At 36.7% G+C, this 18,595-nt stretch overlaps 5 protein-coding genes across 5 annotated transcripts; 4 read left to right on the forward strand and 1 right to left on the reverse strand.

The window, feature by feature from the left end:
• Positions 1-343: 343 nt before the first annotated feature.
• LOC105635199 (MLO protein homolog 1) lies at positions 344-3,455 on the reverse strand. Its single transcript, XM_012218220.4, has 14 exons — positions 3,305-3,455; positions 3,161-3,218; positions 2,834-3,087; positions 2,638-2,754; positions 2,477-2,537; positions 2,280-2,365; positions 2,126-2,200; positions 1,843-1,931; positions 1,679-1,728; positions 1,537-1,577; positions 1,267-1,440; positions 1,151-1,186; positions 944-1,072; positions 344-850 (listed from the first exon to the last, which is right to left on the reverse strand). The coding sequence occupies exons 1-14, from the start codon at positions 3,428-3,430 to the stop codon at positions 458-460; spliced, it is 1,689 nt and encodes a 562-aa protein (XP_012073610.1). The 5' UTR covers positions 3,431-3,455; the 3' UTR covers positions 344-457.
• Positions 3,456-4,563: 1,108 nt separating this feature from the next.
• LOC105635198 (inner membrane localized protein) lies at positions 4,564-7,111 on the forward strand. Its single transcript, XM_012218219.4, has 5 exons — positions 4,564-4,777; positions 5,437-5,557; positions 5,926-6,022; positions 6,288-6,374; positions 6,809-7,111. The coding sequence occupies exons 1-5, from the start codon at positions 4,717-4,719 to the stop codon at positions 6,941-6,943; spliced, it is 501 nt and encodes a 166-aa protein (XP_012073609.1). The 5' UTR covers positions 4,564-4,716; the 3' UTR covers positions 6,944-7,111.
• A 783-nt stretch (positions 7,112-7,894) lies between these two features.
• GAPB (glyceraldehyde-3-phosphate dehydrogenase B subunit) lies at positions 7,895-10,521 on the forward strand. Its single transcript, XM_012218218.4, has 8 exons — positions 7,895-8,117; positions 8,202-8,315; positions 8,760-8,921; positions 8,999-9,166; positions 9,270-9,430; positions 9,523-9,584; positions 9,678-10,134; positions 10,226-10,521. The coding sequence occupies exons 1-8, from the start codon at positions 8,019-8,021 to the stop codon at positions 10,359-10,361; spliced, it is 1,359 nt and encodes a 452-aa protein (XP_012073608.1). The 5' UTR covers positions 7,895-8,018; the 3' UTR covers positions 10,362-10,521.
• A 788-nt stretch (positions 10,522-11,309) lies between these two features.
• LOC105635200 (serine/threonine-protein kinase/endoribonuclease IRE1b) lies at positions 11,310-15,570 on the forward strand. Its single transcript, XM_012218221.4, has 6 exons — positions 11,310-11,694; positions 11,861-12,098; positions 12,285-13,771; positions 14,054-14,226; positions 14,515-14,761; positions 14,934-15,570. Exons 1-6 carry the CDS (start codon positions 11,543-11,545, stop codon positions 15,382-15,384), a joined length of 2,748 nt encoding a protein of 915 aa, XP_012073611.1. The 5' UTR covers positions 11,310-11,542; the 3' UTR covers positions 15,385-15,570.
• A 794-nt stretch (positions 15,571-16,364) lies between these two features.
• LOC105635201 (glucan endo-1,3-beta-glucosidase 12) lies at positions 16,365-18,315 on the forward strand. Its single transcript, XM_012218223.4, has 2 exons — positions 16,365-18,013; positions 18,110-18,315. The coding sequence occupies exons 1-2, from the start codon at positions 16,669-16,671 to the stop codon at positions 18,139-18,141; spliced, it is 1,377 nt and encodes a 458-aa protein (XP_012073613.1). The 5' UTR covers positions 16,365-16,668; the 3' UTR covers positions 18,142-18,315.
• Positions 18,316-18,595: the final 280 nt, after the last annotated feature.

The following is an 18,595-nucleotide window of genomic DNA, read 5'->3' on the forward strand; positions in this document are numbered from 1 at the left end:
ATGGCCGAAATTAGTGAAAACTCTTAAAAATGAGAGTACTCGAATTTGAAAAATTAATCAAAGAACATATTTTTCTTTTCAATTAACATAATATATATATTCATCGATTTAAATTTTTTATTATAAAACATAATGATTTTTATTTTGCAAAGAAGTAATGGGTTTGCTTAATATGTATTCAAATGATGGAAGAATAATTAATGGCTGCATGTTTTTAATTTACAAAGTAGATTACCAACCATGAATTATTTATCATTTTTTTAACATTTATTAATATTTATTACAATTAATAAATTCATACACTTGAAATTAATTATCCAAAAAAAAAAAAAAAAAGAATCAATGAATTCGCAGTAGTTCTTTTTTGTCTATCAGATTTATATGATGTACAAAACAAAACAAAACAAAACAAAACAAAAATTAAAGGAAACGCATAATACTTTTGTATTCTAATGCTTCAAATCCTAACAAAAGAAAAATCATTAGTCTGTGGTTCTTGATCATTTTTTCCCTGATCCTCTTGTTTTCTTGATTCACGTCCATGGTGAGAAGATCCTTCAGTTTCCGATAGCTCGGAGAAGTCAGTATCTGATCGGTAAGATTTTGGAGAGCTTATGACACTTTCAACGTCTCTTTGGCTTGAACGGTACTTGTGGCCGTGAAGCAAATGGATGGGTGATGCACCTTGGCTTGGCGTCGTTTCACCGCTCATAAAACCCGGAGAACTATTTCCCCCACCGCATGTTCCTGCTTTTCTTGCTTTCTTTCTTTGCTTTGCAGCCTTCTGCCATTTTCTAAGCGCTTTCGCTGTTTGTTCCTCAAATATCGATTGTTTCATGTGCGAACCCATCTGCAAATCAAAACCCATGTGCAGAAATTATGGATTTTTGAATCTGGGGGGAACTTCTTGAATTTAAAAAGAAAAAAAGAAAAAGCAACTCACTTGTGTCACCAGTGCATAGAGAGGGAAGGTTATATAGCTGCATACGATCTGAAGGGCCACTCCAAGGCCAACCCTCACTAAAATGGCTGCCAGGTTTTCGTGGAAGCAAGATTTCAACCCAAACTCATACTGTATATTGTTACAAATAACTTATTAAAATTAGGGAATAAGGTAAATTATAGGAAAGGAAGAATAAATATTACTTACCCATGTCCACAAGAAAAATGCCATCTGAAACGCATTCTGCGCATTTGATGAATTTATATTAGTTTGATATGAATTCTTAGTTTGTAATCTTGAAGTTATTGATTAGTAATGTTGACCTGAAACAAAGTGTAATGAAGTAAGAAGAGAATCCACTGGGGTCGATTAAACCAGAAGTACTTGTTGTTAGGCTCAACCACTGGAGCTCCTCTGACAACTGTAGTTCTGGCTTGGATTTCTTGAGCCATCTCCATTATAACAAGTTCAAGTTTAGTACCCACCAGAAGAAGTATCTGTACCAGAAGACATGACAAGAAGTTAAGGACAAAACAATACATGGGTTTCTGTCCGTCGACCGATATATAAAGTTAATAACCATCATGTCTTACGATGAATGGCACTATTGTCAGCCAGGTAAGTGTATACCATCCTGCAATGTTCAGTCAAAAAATGGGTATCATATACGTATGTGACAGAGAGAAGCAGCAAAAAGAGACACAGAGAGAGAAGCAGAGGGATTTAGTGATTTACTGTAAACATTTAGCAGCAAAAAGAGGACGGCAAAAACCCACAGTGGGATGCTGTATAAATCAGAATGAATAGTTTTAAGTGCTGAAGCCCAAATAATAAACATTTAAACTGCAGGAATTTGAGTTCATTGAGGATTAATATGGAAAGACAGAGATAAGACAGACCTAATACCCACAACCACCTTAAAATCATCTTCCATGCATCTTTTTATGTATTTGTGGAAGTCAAATTTGCTATTTGGAGCAAAATGTGCCTGAAGTATTAATTAACATCTTCTGTTAATTTCGGTTAATTACAAATAAAAGCGAACAAGGGTATTTCTGATCACAGAAAAAAAAAATTGAACGTTAACATTTTTTAAAAAAAGTTCTTTTTTTGATTCTATGATTTATGGGACTACCCATATACCTGGTGGATGCAATTATTTTCCATAAATCAATTACTCACGTTAATAAATCCATTTCGCATAGTTAAATAATCCACCTTGTTCACCGAACCAAAAAATTGCCTAAAGAATGCAACCTGCCAAATAAGCATTTAGAACTAAATGAGATCCAGTGTAGGCAAGAAATTTCGATCGGACTCGTAAAAATAAACTCACAATCCATCTGATCCCAGGTGCTGTAGAGATGCCAGAATGACGTTTCACAAAGGAAGTCTGATGGGCCAATCTAAATCTTGAAGGATCTGCAAAAGTTAGATAAAACATTGAACTTTGTTAGCTTGGCTCAGTCACAGCTCTAGTCAACTTTAGATATCCAAGAATTCCAATTAAATGTTAAAATAATTAAGAATCACCATTAGTGAACTGATACTCCAAGGATGAGGTTTCTGATTCCCAAGTCTTCCATTTCTTCATCTGATCAATAAACTCAATCCAAGTTCTTACATTTATTCTAGAAGAAGACAATGGTTAATTTTTGTTTACAGAGCTAATTAATCAAGATTAAGGAACTTACTTTTGCTTGTGCCAGTGCCATAGTGAGGACACTGTAGAGAACGTGAAAAACGGCGAGGACAAATATAAATATGTGTAGTTGATGCACTCCTGTTTGCGATATCAACGGCACTTTATCCTAAATATGGTTCAAGAAATGAAGATGATAAGTAAGTTTTAACAAGAAATGTTTAAGTACGGCCGGCTTGATTAATTACCTTTTTGTTGCAATAATCATCACCACCGCCTGCGGCTGCCAAAACACGACGCCAAACTACATTTCCAGCAAGAGAAAGTAACTTTCTCCGGCGATCATTTCCATTATCGTCATTGCCGTCTCCTTCGTCGTTATTGTCGTAGTTGGTTTTACATGGGAGCATGTCGTCTCCATATTTGGCAGGGATGCATATTTTTGCAATATATTTTGTACCCACAGTAAGTAATAGAGATATGAAGCCTAATAGCATTAATTCTGCAAAACGGCAATAATATTAGATTGCATCTTCTTCAATAACAATAAATGTTTACAAAACAAAAAAACTGACCTGCTTTTATCTTCTCCAGAGCTTCAGTCATAGCCTTGTTATGTCGTTTTTGAAACCACTGTATGTTATACAAAGAATCCAAGAAAATCAGGTAAAGATAACTCAAGAACGGATTATATAAATTAAATTTCAGAATTTACCCACCTTTTCCAATGAATGAATTCCATGCTCAATAAGAATTGAAATGATCACGAACACTGCACAAACAAGGGCTAAAGCCCATGTGGGTGTTTCCTGCAGGGACCTATCTCCAGCAGGAGCAGCAGCCATGTTTAATGTTCGAAGAACTTGCTAATGTCTATGCATTTAATATATATGTATTTGTACATATCAGACAGAAATGCCAGAGATAGCGCGTAGAATCCCACCATAAGACTCTCAACTTGTCACATACTAGTTTGTAGTTTTTCGTAATCTAATTATATCAACAATAGCATAAAAACTTAACAATTGCAAAATCAAAGCCGGCAGCAAGTGCAAAGACTTAAAACGTAGAATGTTATAAATCAACGTAACTACAGAACATTAGCCGGCTAATATGCCTCTTACATTTATAATTAACTTACTAAAAGAATCTCCATTTTAATTTTTTTTTTTTTTAGTTTACATCAAAGGTGTTCCTAGTTCGTTTGGCGAAGTAATCGTGTTCGGGTCACATTAAGCGCATAAGGGAAGCCAAATGCTTCCACGAAGATTTTCTCTATCCACAAGATTGAACAATCGACCTATTATTTGAGGGACTAGCAGAGATTTCCTTTTTTTTTTTTTTATGTAATGGAGAATTATTAGGAATTAATTAATATGGAATATCTTAATTACTCTTTGACTTATATAATTGGAGCTAGGATTAGTGCATTTTGTTCTTGTCTTTTTTTTGTTTTCCAATAGGATGAATGGATGATTGGGTGGTTTAGAAGACATCAAAGTTCTCTTACATTGTCTTTTCTGTTCTTTCTACCTGAAATACCAATCACTTTTGAAATTCATTTTGTTTTCTTTTTATATTTTAATCCACAAGAAACCATTGAAGCAATTTTTCCCAATATTATGGTATTGAGTCATGGACTATTTACTTGACTGAGTCTTCAAATATTCCATATTTTAAATTATTTATCCATCCAATTGAGTTTAATTATTTTAAAATATATTAATTTATTAAACGTTTTACTTGATTAAAAAATTTTAAAAATAAACATTTATTAATAATATTATTAAAAAATTGCAAGGGAGAATTGTTTGATACGTGGACTCGATTGGGCCCAAATAAAAGATGGAGGCCGACATTTTTTTATAAGCGTGATTAGGGCCAGAGAGGCAATGGCCCACGAACTCTTTTAAGTGAAAGAAGACGGTGAAGATGAACGGCAGAGAATTCGAGAGTCCATTATGGATCTGTTGATTAGAACACAGCGTATCATTCATCTGTCTGTAAGTGAAGCTTAGTTATCATCGATAATTCACATGATTTAGTTTCTTCCACCAAGCGTCAAATTTAATTTCTCCGCTTAAACCACTTCCCTTCGCTCTCTCTCGTTCTCTCAACAAGAACAAGAACAATGACAGCTATTTCGAATTCTTTGGTTCCAACGAGAAATCCTGGGGTTCATCCTTCACCTGGTAATATTGCTCTCTTCATCTTCCATTTCTAATTCGTAATTCTTATTTTCTTTAAGCTTTCCATTTGCTTACTCTTATTAGATCTATTTCTCTTTAATTATTTGTTTAGTATGCTAGATTGATATAATAGGGAAGAAATAGAAGTGTTTTTCTTTTTCTGGAACATGCTTTAAACATGGTATGTGAGTGAGAAAGCAATTTTTAGTATAGATACTGTTGTTTCTGAAAGTTAATTTTTAATTAATGTGTCTTGGCTTAGCTCCATGGATGAATATACAACCAGTGGAAAATGTTTCCCTATCAGTACACCAATCAGATCATTCAGGTTTTCGTGTCAATGAACTGCATACGTAATCATATCCTCTAGTCATAGCATCGAGAGTCTATCTCATGGGTCATATTGCCATATTTTCGCTTATACGAGACCAGAAACTGAAATTTCTTTATTGCTGTCTAGTCTAAACCATTTTCTAGAGCATGGTATCTTCTTTCAGTGTTTGTGATATTTTGTCTTTGAAAAGTCATATTCAGGATGTTCTTATGATTGCTTAAAAGTTTAAGGCTTAGTATATCTCTGCTTTTAACTGCACATCGGCCTTCACGATCTGTTTCGTTTTTGAATATTCTGAATTCAACCTTCTGTTCAATTCTTTTCCAAGGCTCACTGGACAACCGTCTCCAGATTACTGCCCCTACCAAGTTGTCATTCAGTGTGAATTGCCCAGGAAAAGTGCAAGTTACTACCTCCAGAAGGCCGCTCACAGTTAAAGCAGCCAATAGGTACCATTATTCTTTATGATACAAATGCAATATTAACACATATTTGAGAATTGAGAGATATGAAGATGCTTCTTGGATGGTGGAAAGGCATTGTTTTTTTTTTTTTGGGGGGGGGGGAAAATAGAAGAAGGGCTAAAATCTCGTGCTGGCAGAAATTAAGGTGTTCTCACTTGAACTGCTAGTTATCCAGACTTAAATAAACAAATTAATAGTATTTTGTGGGAAATGGAAATCATAAATTCAATAAAGGCCAGCTGACATTCTGTTAGTTGAATTTGCTTTGTTTGTTCTTGTTGAGCATGCTGATATGTGCATTTAACGTTCTCTGATCCTTTTTCATTTTACTTTTTGCTCTTTGATTTTTACAGTGATGGTGGCAGGCCAAGCAGTGCGGGAATCTTTGTTGGTGGCTTTGTTTTGGGAGGACTTATAGTTGGTGCACTTGGTTGCGTATATGCTCCACAGGTCTAATTGATTTTTCTGTTACTGTTATGTCTTGTAAGGATTATGTGAAGTATTTTGTCAGACCACCTCACACAGGATTTTATCATCAGTGGAATTTCTTTGATAAAATAAATGGATGATATATAAGTTAGGTCAGCCATTAAGATAGTTCATAACATCAAAATTTTCTATTTCTAGAATTTATCATAGATGCTCCATCAATTTAAAAAGTAATATTAAAAGTCATTTGCAGCAACAACTGAATCTTTTTACTTACACTGTACAGATTAGCAAGGCATTAGCTGGTACTGACCGTAAAGATCTTATGAGAAAACTCCCTAAGTTCATCTATGATGAAGAAAAGGCTCTGGAGGTGAACTTTTGCTCTAGTTTGTGCCTGTTTGCAATTAATTCCTGGTATATTAACACAGTGAAGTGGCCCATGCTTTTATCTGTCCATATTTTCTTGTAGTTTTAGCTTTTAATTTGTTCCCCTTTTCTTAAGAACAGTGTTTTTTGTAACCCAAGTGGCAGTTAACAAAGTTATTTGAAACCTTGCTGAACTTTGATGTTGTTCTTACTTCCTATATGTTTCCTCGAGTCCTGCTCTGTCAATGTATTCATTAATAACTGTCCTGAAGAAGATTAGATGTTTGGAAGTGTCTTGATTGCCGCATGTGTTTCTCTTTTGAAAGCCAGTGCTTAACTAAGCATCTAACGAGAAATTATTTTAGCGTGTTGGTTGTTATATGCTGCGTCCTCTTCTTTCTGACAAACAGCACATTCTTTGGATTTATTGATTTGCAGAAAACCCGAAAGGTATTAACTGAGAAGATTGCACAACTGAACTCTGCCATTGATGATGTTTCTGCCCAGCTCCGATCAGAAGATGCCCCAAACGGCGTGGCAGTGAACTCTGATGAAATTGAAGCTGCCGTATAAGATGAACACTGTTTATGTTGCAGTATACCACATCTCACCGACTAGTTAAAAAATAATAGCCAAACTCATTTTGATGTTTTCTCCTCTTAGTGAGCAAAGTTATTTTCGCTCAACTGTATGTCGCGTGGTGGCTCAAGTGAGTATATATAATTTGACTTTTCTGATGCACCATTTGGACCTGAATGCTCCCAACACTACCTGTAATTTGGTCCCTGGATTGCATGTCATGAAATGTGGGGAAAATCTATGGTTTAATGCCTTATAATATTCCTTGGCACTAAATTAACAAATCTCCTAAAAGTCTGAGAATTCCTTTCTTGCCTGATCTCGAATTTGTGGCCGAACTTTCACGCATGTAAATTTCTGGATTGCACTACGTTCCAAAAGCAGGATGATGGTAACTAAATTTTATGAACAAACAAATTCTTAAAAGTGGTTCAAGGTTAAAAACAGAAAAACCTACGAAGAGTATATCCATGGCTGTTGGATTTCTAGTTCAATGACATTCAGCTTGGAATCATAAAAAATGATTGGAGAGAGATGGACCATAGCTATTTTCACACAGCTTCTGAAAACCCCATACGTCCTTATGTCTAGTCTTCTTTTTTCCAACTAGATATTCTCTGTTTTTGAGTGTTCTCCACCGCCATTCACAATGGTACTCCATCATCCAGAAAAAATAAAGGCGAAAAATTTACCGTATGGGACACATTTGATGTGGGGCACTCAAATAGTTCATGAACTACTTCTGACCATTGACAATTGTGGCAATTAGGACGTCTATTGTTTTACCAACATGGAAGATTACAAAGGGCAAGTCAAAGAAAATATAGAAATGGTGAAAAATTCTGTGGTTCAGAATCTGAAAATTAAAGGCCTCAGCTTCACCTTATCCCATACGTATCTTCATGTATAATTATCACCACATATTCATCTTAACTTACTTGCAACCATAATTTTAATTTTAGAAGAAAGACACTCACAAAGTGAAAATCAGAATAACTGAAAAAAAAAAAAAAGTTGAATTGTTTCTATATATACAAAGGAAGTTGCTCTGTTAGCTTTAGTTGCAGCCATGGCCACCCACGCAGCTCTAGCTCCTTCAAGAATCCCGGCCAGCACCAGGCTTCCTTCCAAGACAACCTACTCTTTCCCTAGTCAATGCTCCTCTAAGGTCTTTCTCTATCTTAATCTATATAATTGAATGTATGATATCCTATAGTTTGTGGAATTTTTTTAACCTACTTCACCATTGCAGAGGTTAGAAGTAGCTGAATTTTCTGGGCTTCGAGCCACTTCTCATGTAAGTTATGCCAAGAATGCTACTGAGGGATCCTTCTTTGATGTGGTGGCTGCTCAAATGACTCCCAAGGTTTGCTAAACTATGCCTACATACTCTTTCTTTCTTCTTCTTTTGTTTCTCCATAAGTATCCTTACTTGATCTAGCTAATTAAGATCCACCATGCTCACCAAATAGTTTGCATATTAGCAACATATACCAAATGAAGTTTTTTTACGCTCCTCATATTTTGAACTAAAATTTCACTCTCAGTGATTACGATTTTCAGTTGAGTATCTCCTTCCATTGATACAGAGTAATTAGGAATTCAAATCATTACTTTTAGTGTCTCTTCTCCTCTTAAATTGACTTGAGATCATCAGATTGCAGTCATAAATGATCATGGTTTATAGATTATGTTTCTTCTTAGGAATTATATTTTATGAGGATGAGTTTGCAGTTTTTTTTCTGTGTACATACTTTAAATGAACAAAATTTTTTGTAATATTATGTATTGGAAATTATTTCCAAATCAGGTAGCAGCATCAACTCCAATCAGAGCAGAAACAGTAGCAAAACTCAAGGTAGCAATCAATGGATTCGGACGCATTGGCAGGAACTTCCTCAGATGCTGGCATGGCCGCAAGGACTCTCCCCTTGAAGTGATCGTTGTCAATGACAGTGCTGGTGTCAAGAACGTAAGGGAAACTATATTATGAAGAAACTGAGAAATTAACAATTTCTAATCAAATAATAATTGACTTTACATATACAGGCTGCTCACTTGCTGAAATATGATTCCATGCTTGGAACATTTAAAGCAGACGTGAAAATTGTGGATGATAGCACCATCAGTGTGGATGGGAAGCACATCAAGGTTGTCTCCAACAGAGACCCTCTTAAGCTTCCATGGGCTGAACTTGGAATAGACATTGTCATTGAGGTATAGCTTTATATATATATTTGTGCTTCCAATCAATTCTCTTTCTTTCTTTTGATATAGCCTTCCATTTTCAATAATGTGATAAAAAAAACTTAACGCGCAGGGAACAGGAGTATTTGTGGATGGCCCTGGTGCTGGGAAACATATCCAAGCTGGTGCCAAGAAAGTCATCATCACTGCTCCAGCTAAAGGTGCTGATATTCCAACCTATGTTGTTGGTGTTAATGAAAAGGATTACAGTCACCAGGTTGCCAACATTGTAAGGTTGGTACCTTAAAACAAAGAAATTTTATCTTCTTGCTGTAACCAGTCAATATGTATGTTTGATAGATAATCTCTCTCTTTATCATTTGCAGCAATGCTTCCTGTACTACGAACTGTCTGGCTCCATTTGTAAAGATCATAGATGAGGAATTTGGTATGAATTAAATTTGTTTGAAATTACAATATAGATCGTTAGTTTCAAACAAATGGGTATTTAGATTTTTTTTTTTTTTTTAAATATTTGCAGGCATTGTCAAGGGAACAATGACTACCACTCACTCCTACACTGGAGATCAGAGACTCTTGGATGCTTCACACCGTGACTTGAGAAGAGCCAGAGCAGCAGCACTGAACATTGTGCCAACGAGCACCGGTGCAGCGAAGGCTGTCTCTCTTGTGTTGCCTCAGCTCAAAGGAAAGCTCAATGGCATTGCCCTCCGTGTCCCAACACCAAATGTCTCAGTTGTGGACTTGGTTGTGAACGTTGAGAAGAAGGGTATTACAGCTGAAGATGTCAATGCAGCTTTCAGGAAAGCAGCAGATGGGCCATTGAAGGGCATATTGGATGTCTGTGATGTTCCTCTTGTGTCTGTTGACTTCCGATGCACTGATGTTTCTTCCACCATTGACTCTTCATTGACCATGGTCATGGGAGATGACATGGTCAAGGTAGTTGCCTGGTACGACAATGAATGGGGATACAGGTCAGAATTACACTAAACTAACTTAACTGCAATGGCAAATTTCAAAGTAAGATAATTGTGTGTTTAACAAATATATAATTATTGTTTTCAGCCAAAGGGTTGTTGATTTGGCACATTTGGTGGCCAACGAGTGGCCAGGCGTGGCTGCAACTGGAAGTGGAGATCCATTGGAGGAGTTCTGTGAGAAAAACCCAGCAGACGAGGAGTGCAAAGTTTATGAAGCTTAGATGATAAAAATTTACAATTCAATTTTTATATGTATTTTTTATTTTTGGGATTAATCCTATTGAGACTGATGTTTTTCAATGCCTTGTAATAATCAAATGCTTATCTTGTAATTAGAGCTGAGAAACAGGAATACATGCTTCAAATATTATTTTGAGGAAAGGCTTAACTCACTCCGTTGTATGAATTCACTTATACACTAAACCAATCACACGTAATATTTTAGTTCAAATGATGGTATTTCTGATCATACATTGAGAAAAAAAGTCAAAACAATAACATTTTGAAATTTTTTTTTTTAACTGATTCGGTGTGTGGAACCACACATGCATCGAGTGTTGGCAAGAAATTTTCTATTATTGTACGTGCAAATTGCAATTCAAGATAATATCTTGTCATCAATAATTCGATATACTCTTGCCTGATTTTATAAAATTCATAGAGGGTAAAATTCATTAATGGTGAAATCTTTATGATTTTATAATTTCAGCATTTGACTGAAAATAAAATTCATAGATTTCAACAGTATTTTTTAAATAAAATTAAGTAAAATAAATCTTATCGTTAATAAAAAAAAACTACGGAATTGAAGTAATATGATGAAATTTATCAATTCTATAATCTCAAGAAAATAAAGAGAAAATGGTAAAATTAAGTATCAATTCCATAATCTCAAGTAAATAAAGAAATCTAATAAAAAATTTAAATTCCACCAGTTAAAAATTTTATCAATGACTGTATTAAGATATCACAGACCATAAACGGCCCAAATACACATGGTTGGATTTGGACGTGATTTGGGCCCATCTTCCCCGGCACCGGAAGTATAATCACAATTTAATTACATTCATGCACCCGGCCACATCACATAATTCCCATATTTAATATTTTTACGTCAACGACTTCTGGTCTTATTGGTAACCTCACCGTAAGTGTGAAATTGCATCTACACCAGATAATTTACTCCCTGCGCCAACCATAAACGGTAAATCTGCTGCGTGGCGGATCAAAACAGCGAGCTCAGATCAAACTTGGAGAAAGCTAGCTGGCTCTTCTCAAAATCGTCAAACCCTAACTTACAATTTGATCATTTCCCTAACTGTCGAATCAGAAAACCGTATTCTCCATTTTCAAAGCAACAATAAAGCTTTAGAATTTATCTATTTTTGTCGAAATCTTAAGGATGAGACGCTCTCTCATATTTCTCCTGCTCTTTAGAATTATTTTATTACCATTAGTAAGAGGTATCTCGGGCTCAGCCATCTTCCATACCTCCCTTCCCGACGAGAGCAGCCAGGTTTCCAAGCTATACAAGTCTTTTTTGCCGCCAAAACAGTAAGTATATGTTAATTCTATTGAAATTTGTCAAGCATTTAGCTTCATGGATGTGCATCATCCATTTCTATTCAGTAATTGGTTGCGAAATCCCAAATGTGTTTTGAAGTGCTAGTTTAAGGTATAACCCTCTGTATTAATAGTTTGCTTTTCTTTTTTAATGAAGTAAACAAGATATAGCATTAGTGGCTGCATTGGATGGAACTGTATATTTCGTGGACACTAATTCGAGGAAAATTCGTTGGTCTTTCTCATCTGGGCCTCCTATTTATTCTTCTTACCAAGCTACTCTTAATAATGACGATGATAGGCATAATGCCTCTGAACTGAGTAACGACTTGTATTACATAGATTGTGGAGATGATTGGGAACTCTATGTCCATAGCAAGCGCTTTGGAAAATTGGTATGCAGCCTTTCGTTTTATATTTATTTGATGTTTTTCTTAAAACTGGAATCCCATCTTTATTTCAATGATTTAACCGTTCATGCAGCATTATATTTGCAGTCTCAGAACAATAGTTTTCATTTACAGTATGCTCTTTTGACCAGTTTGGTTGTTTTTTAATGCATTATAGTTGTTCTTGCACAGCAAAAACTTTCACTGAGTGCTGAAGAATATATTAGAATGACACCACATATATCAGAGGATGGAGAAATTACATTGGGAGTAAAAAAGACAACTGTTTTTCTTGTTGATGCCAAGACTGGACGACTGGTTCGCACTTATGGGTTGGATAATTCTCCTTCCACTTTGTTGTCAAAGACTGCTGAAGAAAATGCTCTTCTGTTGGTAAAAGATGCTGAGTTGATAGAATCTGCTGGTACCGACTTACAAACAGTTCAGCATCTGGTTTACATCACAAGGACAGATTATCTGCTGCAACACTACTCTCCAAATTCCACTGAAGTTTTATGGAATGTTGCATTTGCTGATATTGAGGCAGAATTTCGCTGTCAAGGGTTTAGAGGTTCTTTAGGTGGAGTTTCTCTGAGTGCGGATGAAGTTAGAGATGATGCTGAATTTCCTTGTCAAATGAAGACCGCTGTCCTCCGAATTCGCGATTGCAACTCATTGGAATTTGATAAATTAGCAATTGCTCATCTTGGAGGAGGACCACGCTTTTTGCCCACCCCACTGGACTTTCCTCGCTTAGGATCTGTTCATGGATTTCCACCGGCTCTCCCCATTAATGAAGACAGGCCTATGCTTGCTTTGCCTGCGTCTGAGGCTAAAAACCCTGAGAACTTAGATATGCTCAGTGGAAATGCTGGTATAATCAACAGGACAACTTTATCCTCTGAAATTGACGCAAATTCTTATATGTGGCCTGTTATTGCTGCCATTTTGTCCATTCTGAGTTGCATCTTTTATAGTTATTTAACATTTAGAAAACAGAGTAAGTTGAATAAGCCAATAGAGGAACTTAAATTGCAAGCTGGGATGCCCAAAAAGAAGAGAAGTAAGAGAACAGGAAACACCAGGAACATTAGAACAGGAAACACCAGGAACATTTCCAATAATGAGGGAAGGCAGAAATTTCTCTCTCTTGAGAATAAGGATGGAAACACTGGAGCTTCAGTCACCGAAGAGAATGAAAGGAAGTTATTGCTGACATTTGCTGATGATGGCTGTGTAGATGGCCGCAGGATTGGTAAGTTGCTTGTTTCTAACAAAGAAATTGCCAAGGGTAGTAATGGTACAGTTGTGCTTGAGGGCATTTATGATGGTCGTCCTGTAGCTGTTAAACGCCTTGTGCAAACCCATCATGATGTTGCTTTGAAAGAAATTCAGAACCTTATTGCTTCAGATCAGCATCCAAATATTGTTAGATGGTTTGGAGTGGAGCATGATCAAGATTTTGTTTACCTTGCTTTAGAGCGCTGCACTTGCAGCTTAAACGACTTTATTTATGCGTACTCTGAATCTTTTCAAAGTCAAGCGTTTTCTAAGAATGTTGGTCCCAACTGCTTGCCAGAGTGTACCATTCGATTAAATCCAATGCTGGAACGTAACAGAAATGTCGAATTGTGGAAGGCAAATGGACATCCTTCAACACAGCTATTAAAATTGATGAGGTTAGTCTAATAGTTCCACTATTCACTAGACTCAAATTAGTGGATCCCCCCTCCCTCTCCTCTTTTTTTCCCTGTATTGACATTGAAGATGGTTAGTTGTTTATATTCGCAACAAGTTTCTTTGCATGGTCCATCATTGAAATGTAGGATAACTTGCTTTTCTTTTTAAGTAAGATAGCACACTGTCACATCATATTAGAGCTCTTGCCTTAAACCAAATGCACTGTAAAATAAATTACTTCATCAACTGAACAGAACTTGAAAAAATTTTTATTTTTGCAGGGATGTGATTTCTGGGCTTGCTCACCTACATGAACTTGGAATTATACATCGGGACTTAAAGCCTCAGAATGTCTTGATAATCAATGAGAAAACTTTTTGTGCAAAGCTTTCTGATATGGGCATTAGTAAGCTCCTTCCCGGGGACATGTCTTCCTTGACCCAACATGCAACTGGTAAGTAGGCCTTCTTATATGGAAATTAGACTATCTGAAGAATGACGAGATAATATTCTATTCACTCCCCCTCAACACCCACCCCTTACTATACACACACACACTAAGTGAGAAGATATAACCCAGCGAAAAAAGTTTGCTTGCATATTGTACTATTGCTATCTGAAAACTCACATCCTAAATTTTTTCTCCTGGTTCTTGATTTATTTTTCCTTCTATTTTTCCAGTGTTTTTCTTTTTTCTGAATTTTCACCTCTTTTTTTTTTTTTTTTTTTTTTTTTAATGTAGGCTATGGAAGTTCAGGCTGGCAATCGCCCGAACAACTACTCCACAGACGCCAAACACGTGCAGTGGACTTATTTAGTTTAGGCTGTGTTCTATTTTTCTGTGTCACAGGGGGGAAGCACCCTTTTGGTGAAAATATTGAACGTGATGTAAATATTGTGAATGACCGAAAAGACCTGTTCTTGGTAGAGAATATACCTGAGGCTGTGGATCTTTTCTCTTGCCTCTTGGATCCCAACCCGGATAAGAGGTAAGCCAGTTTTACAATGTTGAATCTTCAGGAACCTTGTTAGATTCTTTAATAAGTGAAAATTTGAGAAATTTTCCCATGAAATCACATTCTAAATTCTCATCTTTTCTGTTTGATAAGTCTCTAGATTTAATACGTTGTGTGTAATAATCAATGACTTAACATATTGTAGGCCAAAAGCTCTGGAGGTACTGAACCATCCTTTGTTCTGGACTTCTGAAAAGAGACTCTCATTTCTTCAGGACATCAGCGATAGGGTTGAACTGGAAGATAGGGAGAACGAATCAGAAGTCTTAACTGCATTAGAAAGTGTTGGAACGGCAGCCTTTAATGGGAAATGGGATGAAAAGATGGAAGCTGTATTCATTAACAACATTGGACGCTACAGGCGTTATAAGTATGATAGTGTCCGCGATTTGTTGCGGGTCATACGCAACAAGTCACATCACTACAGAGAACTTCCTCAAGAGATCAAGGAAATATTAGGATCACATCCAGAAGGATTTGAGAACTATTTTTCTAGCCGATTTCCAAAGTTGTTGATTGAGGTGTACAAAGTGATGTGTATGCACTGCAAAGAGGAGGAATTCTTTCGTAAATACACAGAAAGCAGTATAATCTAGAAAACCCGTTGCTCATTTGTTCTTTTGCCTGACTAAGGTGTTCTCTAACTGGGGTAATTAAAAATGTTGTAAATCGAACTTATGCTAACATTGCAACAGAAATTGTATCAAGTTACTATGTAACCTGGTGTACATATCAGTTATGTAACTAATTTACATTGTTGTGACAGTCGATTCATTTGCCAATGTTCTGTTGTTTAGTGTAGTTAGCTTGCAGCATACCCTTTAGTGTCAATTAGCTCATAGCAGAGCCTTTAGTATCAATACACCTAGAAATATTTGAAATTCAATCTTGCCTATGATTGGATAAGTTTGATCCTTCATCCACTTCTTGTGCTTCGTCTCTAAGATTACAAATCCAAGCACAGGTCTATTTTCGGGAGCAGAGTGCAGAAAAAAGGAGTGGGCACTCTTTTGAGCAGGTCCGGTTACAACTGACAAACCCCGGGCAAAATCAAAACGACTGAGCAAGTGAGTTCTCTTACTCTTATTTAATGAAAATTTTCTACTCTGAAAATGCTAAAATAGCATTTTTTTTTATTTCCTGCATAGATGGTGGATATATTGGTTGCTACTTTGTGTTTGCAAAACTATCAATTTTGAGAAATTCTCTTAGCATTAGAGCCAGCCTGAGATTTAGGTTCCAAATTCATTGATATTTTGGAATATGAAATTCTGTAAATGATTCTATCTCCTTTCTTGCCCATCATTTAATCAGGAACCATCTTACATGGTTCAAACTTGTTGAATCTTTTCTCTGAATTTAGAGCTATAAAGTACAAACAATAGAACTGGTAAGTCCCAATAACCCAACCGTTCATCGGAGCTTGTAACAATTTTGAAAAATAGCTCAGGAAGAGATTATTTTATCGACAAAATTAACAAAGATCATTTTTTGATAAACCCTAGGTGTGGCCGAATACACACAGGAAGAATTAACCAACCACCAGTAGACGCGTTCCAAATTAGAACAAGCATTACAGTTGGATGCCAATGAACGCAAATCATTTTACCATGTACAAACATGAATGGCCCACACTTCACCTTTTGTTCTGGAGTTTGAATTTCTTGCCTCAGAGTTTCTGTAGCCATTAGTGATCAAGATTTTACCAAAATGTCTCTCAAATTGATTTACTGTGTAACCACAAGATATGCAAAGGAAAAGTAATTCTTGCAAAAGCCAATGGCATTTCCATACCCTCTTAAAGTGGTGCAGGAACCATTATTTACTACCTAGCTAATAAGACTCTTGCTCTAAATGCCCAGTCTCCCGGTTGAACCATAATGGCTCCTCTGCAGCTCCTCCTTCTCTTCCTCCTTGTTCTCAGCCCTTTTCAAAAAGTTTCCAGTGTCGGAGTGAACTACGGCACACTCGGAAACAACCTCCCATCCCCAAAGAAAGTGGCTCAGCTCCTCCAGTCTACACTTATCGACAAGGTAAAAATCTATGACACTAATCCTGATATACTGGGAGCTTTTTCAAACACTGGAATAGACCTCATTGTTGCAGTGGAGAACTATCACGTAGCAAACATCAGTTCTGATGTATCAGCAGCAGATGAGTGGTTTGCCAACCGTGTTGTGCCCTTCATTCCTGCCACTTCCATAGTAGCCATTGCTGTAGGCAATGAGTACTTAACCACAGATCCTGACCATTTACGACCAAATAATCTCTTCAAAGCAATGCAGAACTTGCATGCCGTGCTAGTGGCACGTGGACTTGACCGGAAAATCAAGGTCACAACACCACATAGTATGGCTGTTCTTGCTTCCTCATTTCCTCCTTCAGCTTCCACTTTTGCTACTACTCTTATGCCTACCATGACCTCCATAGTGGGGTTCTTAGCTGACACTGGTGCTCCTTTCATGGTCAATGCGTATCCATATTTCGCTTACAGAGACAACCCTGGTTCTGTTAACCTACAATATGCCTTACTAGGTAATGCTACTGGAGTACGTGATCCCATGGGGTATGTCTACAACAATATGTTAGATGCACAAATTGATGCTGTTAGATCAGCCATCAATGCTCTAGGGTATGGAAATCAGACAGTTCAGATTACAGTGTCAGAATCCGGTTGGCCGTCCAAGGGTGATCCTGGTGATGATGCGGCCACGCCCGACAATGCAAAGACTTATAATACAAGATTGATAGAACGTGCACAGTCCAATAAAGGAACACCCATGAAGCCTAAGGATAATATAGAGATATTTGTGTTTGCTTTGTTTAATGAGAACAAAAAGGATGGTAGTGTTAGTGAGAGAAATTTTGGGATATTTAATGGAGATGGATCTAAAGTATATGATGTGGATTTGAGCTGCCAATTCTGTAGCAATGGAGGGACACTTGAATTCAGCGAGAAGATATCAAATGGGGTAAGAGGACCTTCAGTCTGGTGTGTGGCTAAGCCACATTCAGATGAGAAGGTGCTTCAAGCTGTATTGGACTTCTGCTGTGGACCAGGTGGAGTGGATTGCAGGGAGATTTATCAAAGTGGTGATTGTTTTGCACCAGAAAAGGTCCATGCACATGCTTCATATGCCATGAATGCTTATTATCAGATGCATGGAAGAAACTACTGGAACTGTGACTTCAAAGGCACTGGACTTGTCACCTTCAGTGATCCAAGTAAGTCATTTTACATAAAACTAATCTTTTTTTTATCATTTCTCATTTTTTTCATTGTGTGTGAAATTAACATGTGATTTAATTATTGCTGATCAGGCTATGGCAAATGCCGGTACTCGCAGCAGTGACATGGCAAGGAGTGGCAGTATTAGCTGTAATGTGATTTGCAGCTAACATTGTATTTAATGTTCGCCAGTATTGTTATTGGAAGAAAATTTGTAAGCTTATCTAGTTTGGTCACTGCCAAAACTTCATTTAAATCAAAAAAAAAAAAGAAAGAAAGAAGGTTTGTTTTCATTACAGATTTGAATTCTCTGTTTGTTTTGTCTGAAAAGTGTCTTTATTTTGGGGAAGAGGTAAAAGAAGAGCACATGGTGAAACAGCTGATGTCTCCATAATCAAAGGCTTTTTTCTGTTTTCAGATTGAAAATTTTGTTGCCCTTTGTTGGGGATGGAATCTTTTTTAGGCTTTTCCATCCTTCCACTTTCTAACCTTTGGGACCCGTTCTGCTAATAAAGTTGGTACAGAGCATTAAATCCCATTCAATTAGTCCAAGATTTATGATAGTGGATTGACATATT

The sequence above is a fragment of the Jatropha curcas genome, chromosome 9, assembly GCF_041381405.1.
Source record: "Jatropha curcas cultivar XTBG-Jc1 chromosome 9, XTBG_Jcur_1.0, whole genome shotgun sequence".
NCBI lineage: Eukaryota > Viridiplantae > Streptophyta > Magnoliopsida > Malpighiales > Euphorbiaceae > Jatropha > Jatropha curcas.

Bases quoted from the DNA above. Each gene is read 5' to 3' on its own strand.
- LOC105635199 (XM_012218220.4), bottom strand. From the start codon at position 3,430: ATGGCTGCTGCTCCTGCTGGAGATAGGTCCCTGCAGGAAACACCCACA. The intron at 1,073-1,150 runs GTAAGTAATATT...AACAATATACAG, and splicing joins CATTTTTCTTGTGGACATGG to TATGAGTTTGGGTTGAAATC. The intron at 851-943 runs GTGAGTTGCTTT...TTTGATTTGCAG, and splicing joins TCTATGCACTGGTGACACAA to ATGGGTTCGCACATGAAACA.
- LOC105635198 (XM_012218219.4), top strand. From the start codon at position 4,717: ATGACAGCTATTTCGAATTCTTTGGTTCCAACGAGAAATCCTGGGGTT. The intron at 4,778-5,436 runs GTAATATTGCTC...TTCTTTTCCAAG, and splicing joins TGGGGTTCATCCTTCACCTG to GCTCACTGGACAACCGTCTC. The intron at 6,375-6,808 runs GTGAACTTTTGC...ATTGATTTGCAG, and splicing joins ATGAAGAAAAGGCTCTGGAG to AAAACCCGAAAGGTATTAAC.
- GAPB (XM_012218218.4), top strand. From the start codon at position 8,019: ATGGCCACCCACGCAGCTCTAGCTCCTTCAAGAATCCCGGCCAGCACC. The intron at 8,922-8,998 runs GTAAGGGAAACT...TTACATATACAG, and splicing joins ACAGTGCTGGTGTCAAGAAC to GCTGCTCACTTGCTGAAATA. The intron at 10,135-10,225 runs GTCAGAATTACA...TATTGTTTTCAG, and splicing joins GACAATGAATGGGGATACAG to CCAAAGGGTTGTTGATTTGG.
- LOC105635200 (XM_012218221.4), top strand. From the start codon at position 11,543: ATGAGACGCTCTCTCATATTTCTCCTGCTCTTTAGAATTATTTTATTA. The intron at 11,695-11,860 runs GTAAGTATATGT...TTTTTAATGAAG, and splicing joins TCTTTTTTGCCGCCAAAACA to TAAACAAGATATAGCATTAG. The intron at 14,227-14,514 runs GTAAGTAGGCCT...TTTTTAATGTAG, and splicing joins CTTGACCCAACATGCAACTG to GCTATGGAAGTTCAGGCTGG.
- LOC105635201 (XM_012218223.4), top strand. From the start codon at position 16,669: ATGGCTCCTCTGCAGCTCCTCCTTCTCTTCCTCCTTGTTCTCAGCCCT. The intron at 18,014-18,109 runs GTAAGTCATTTT...ATTGCTGATCAG, and splicing joins TGTCACCTTCAGTGATCCAA to GCTATGGCAAATGCCGGTAC.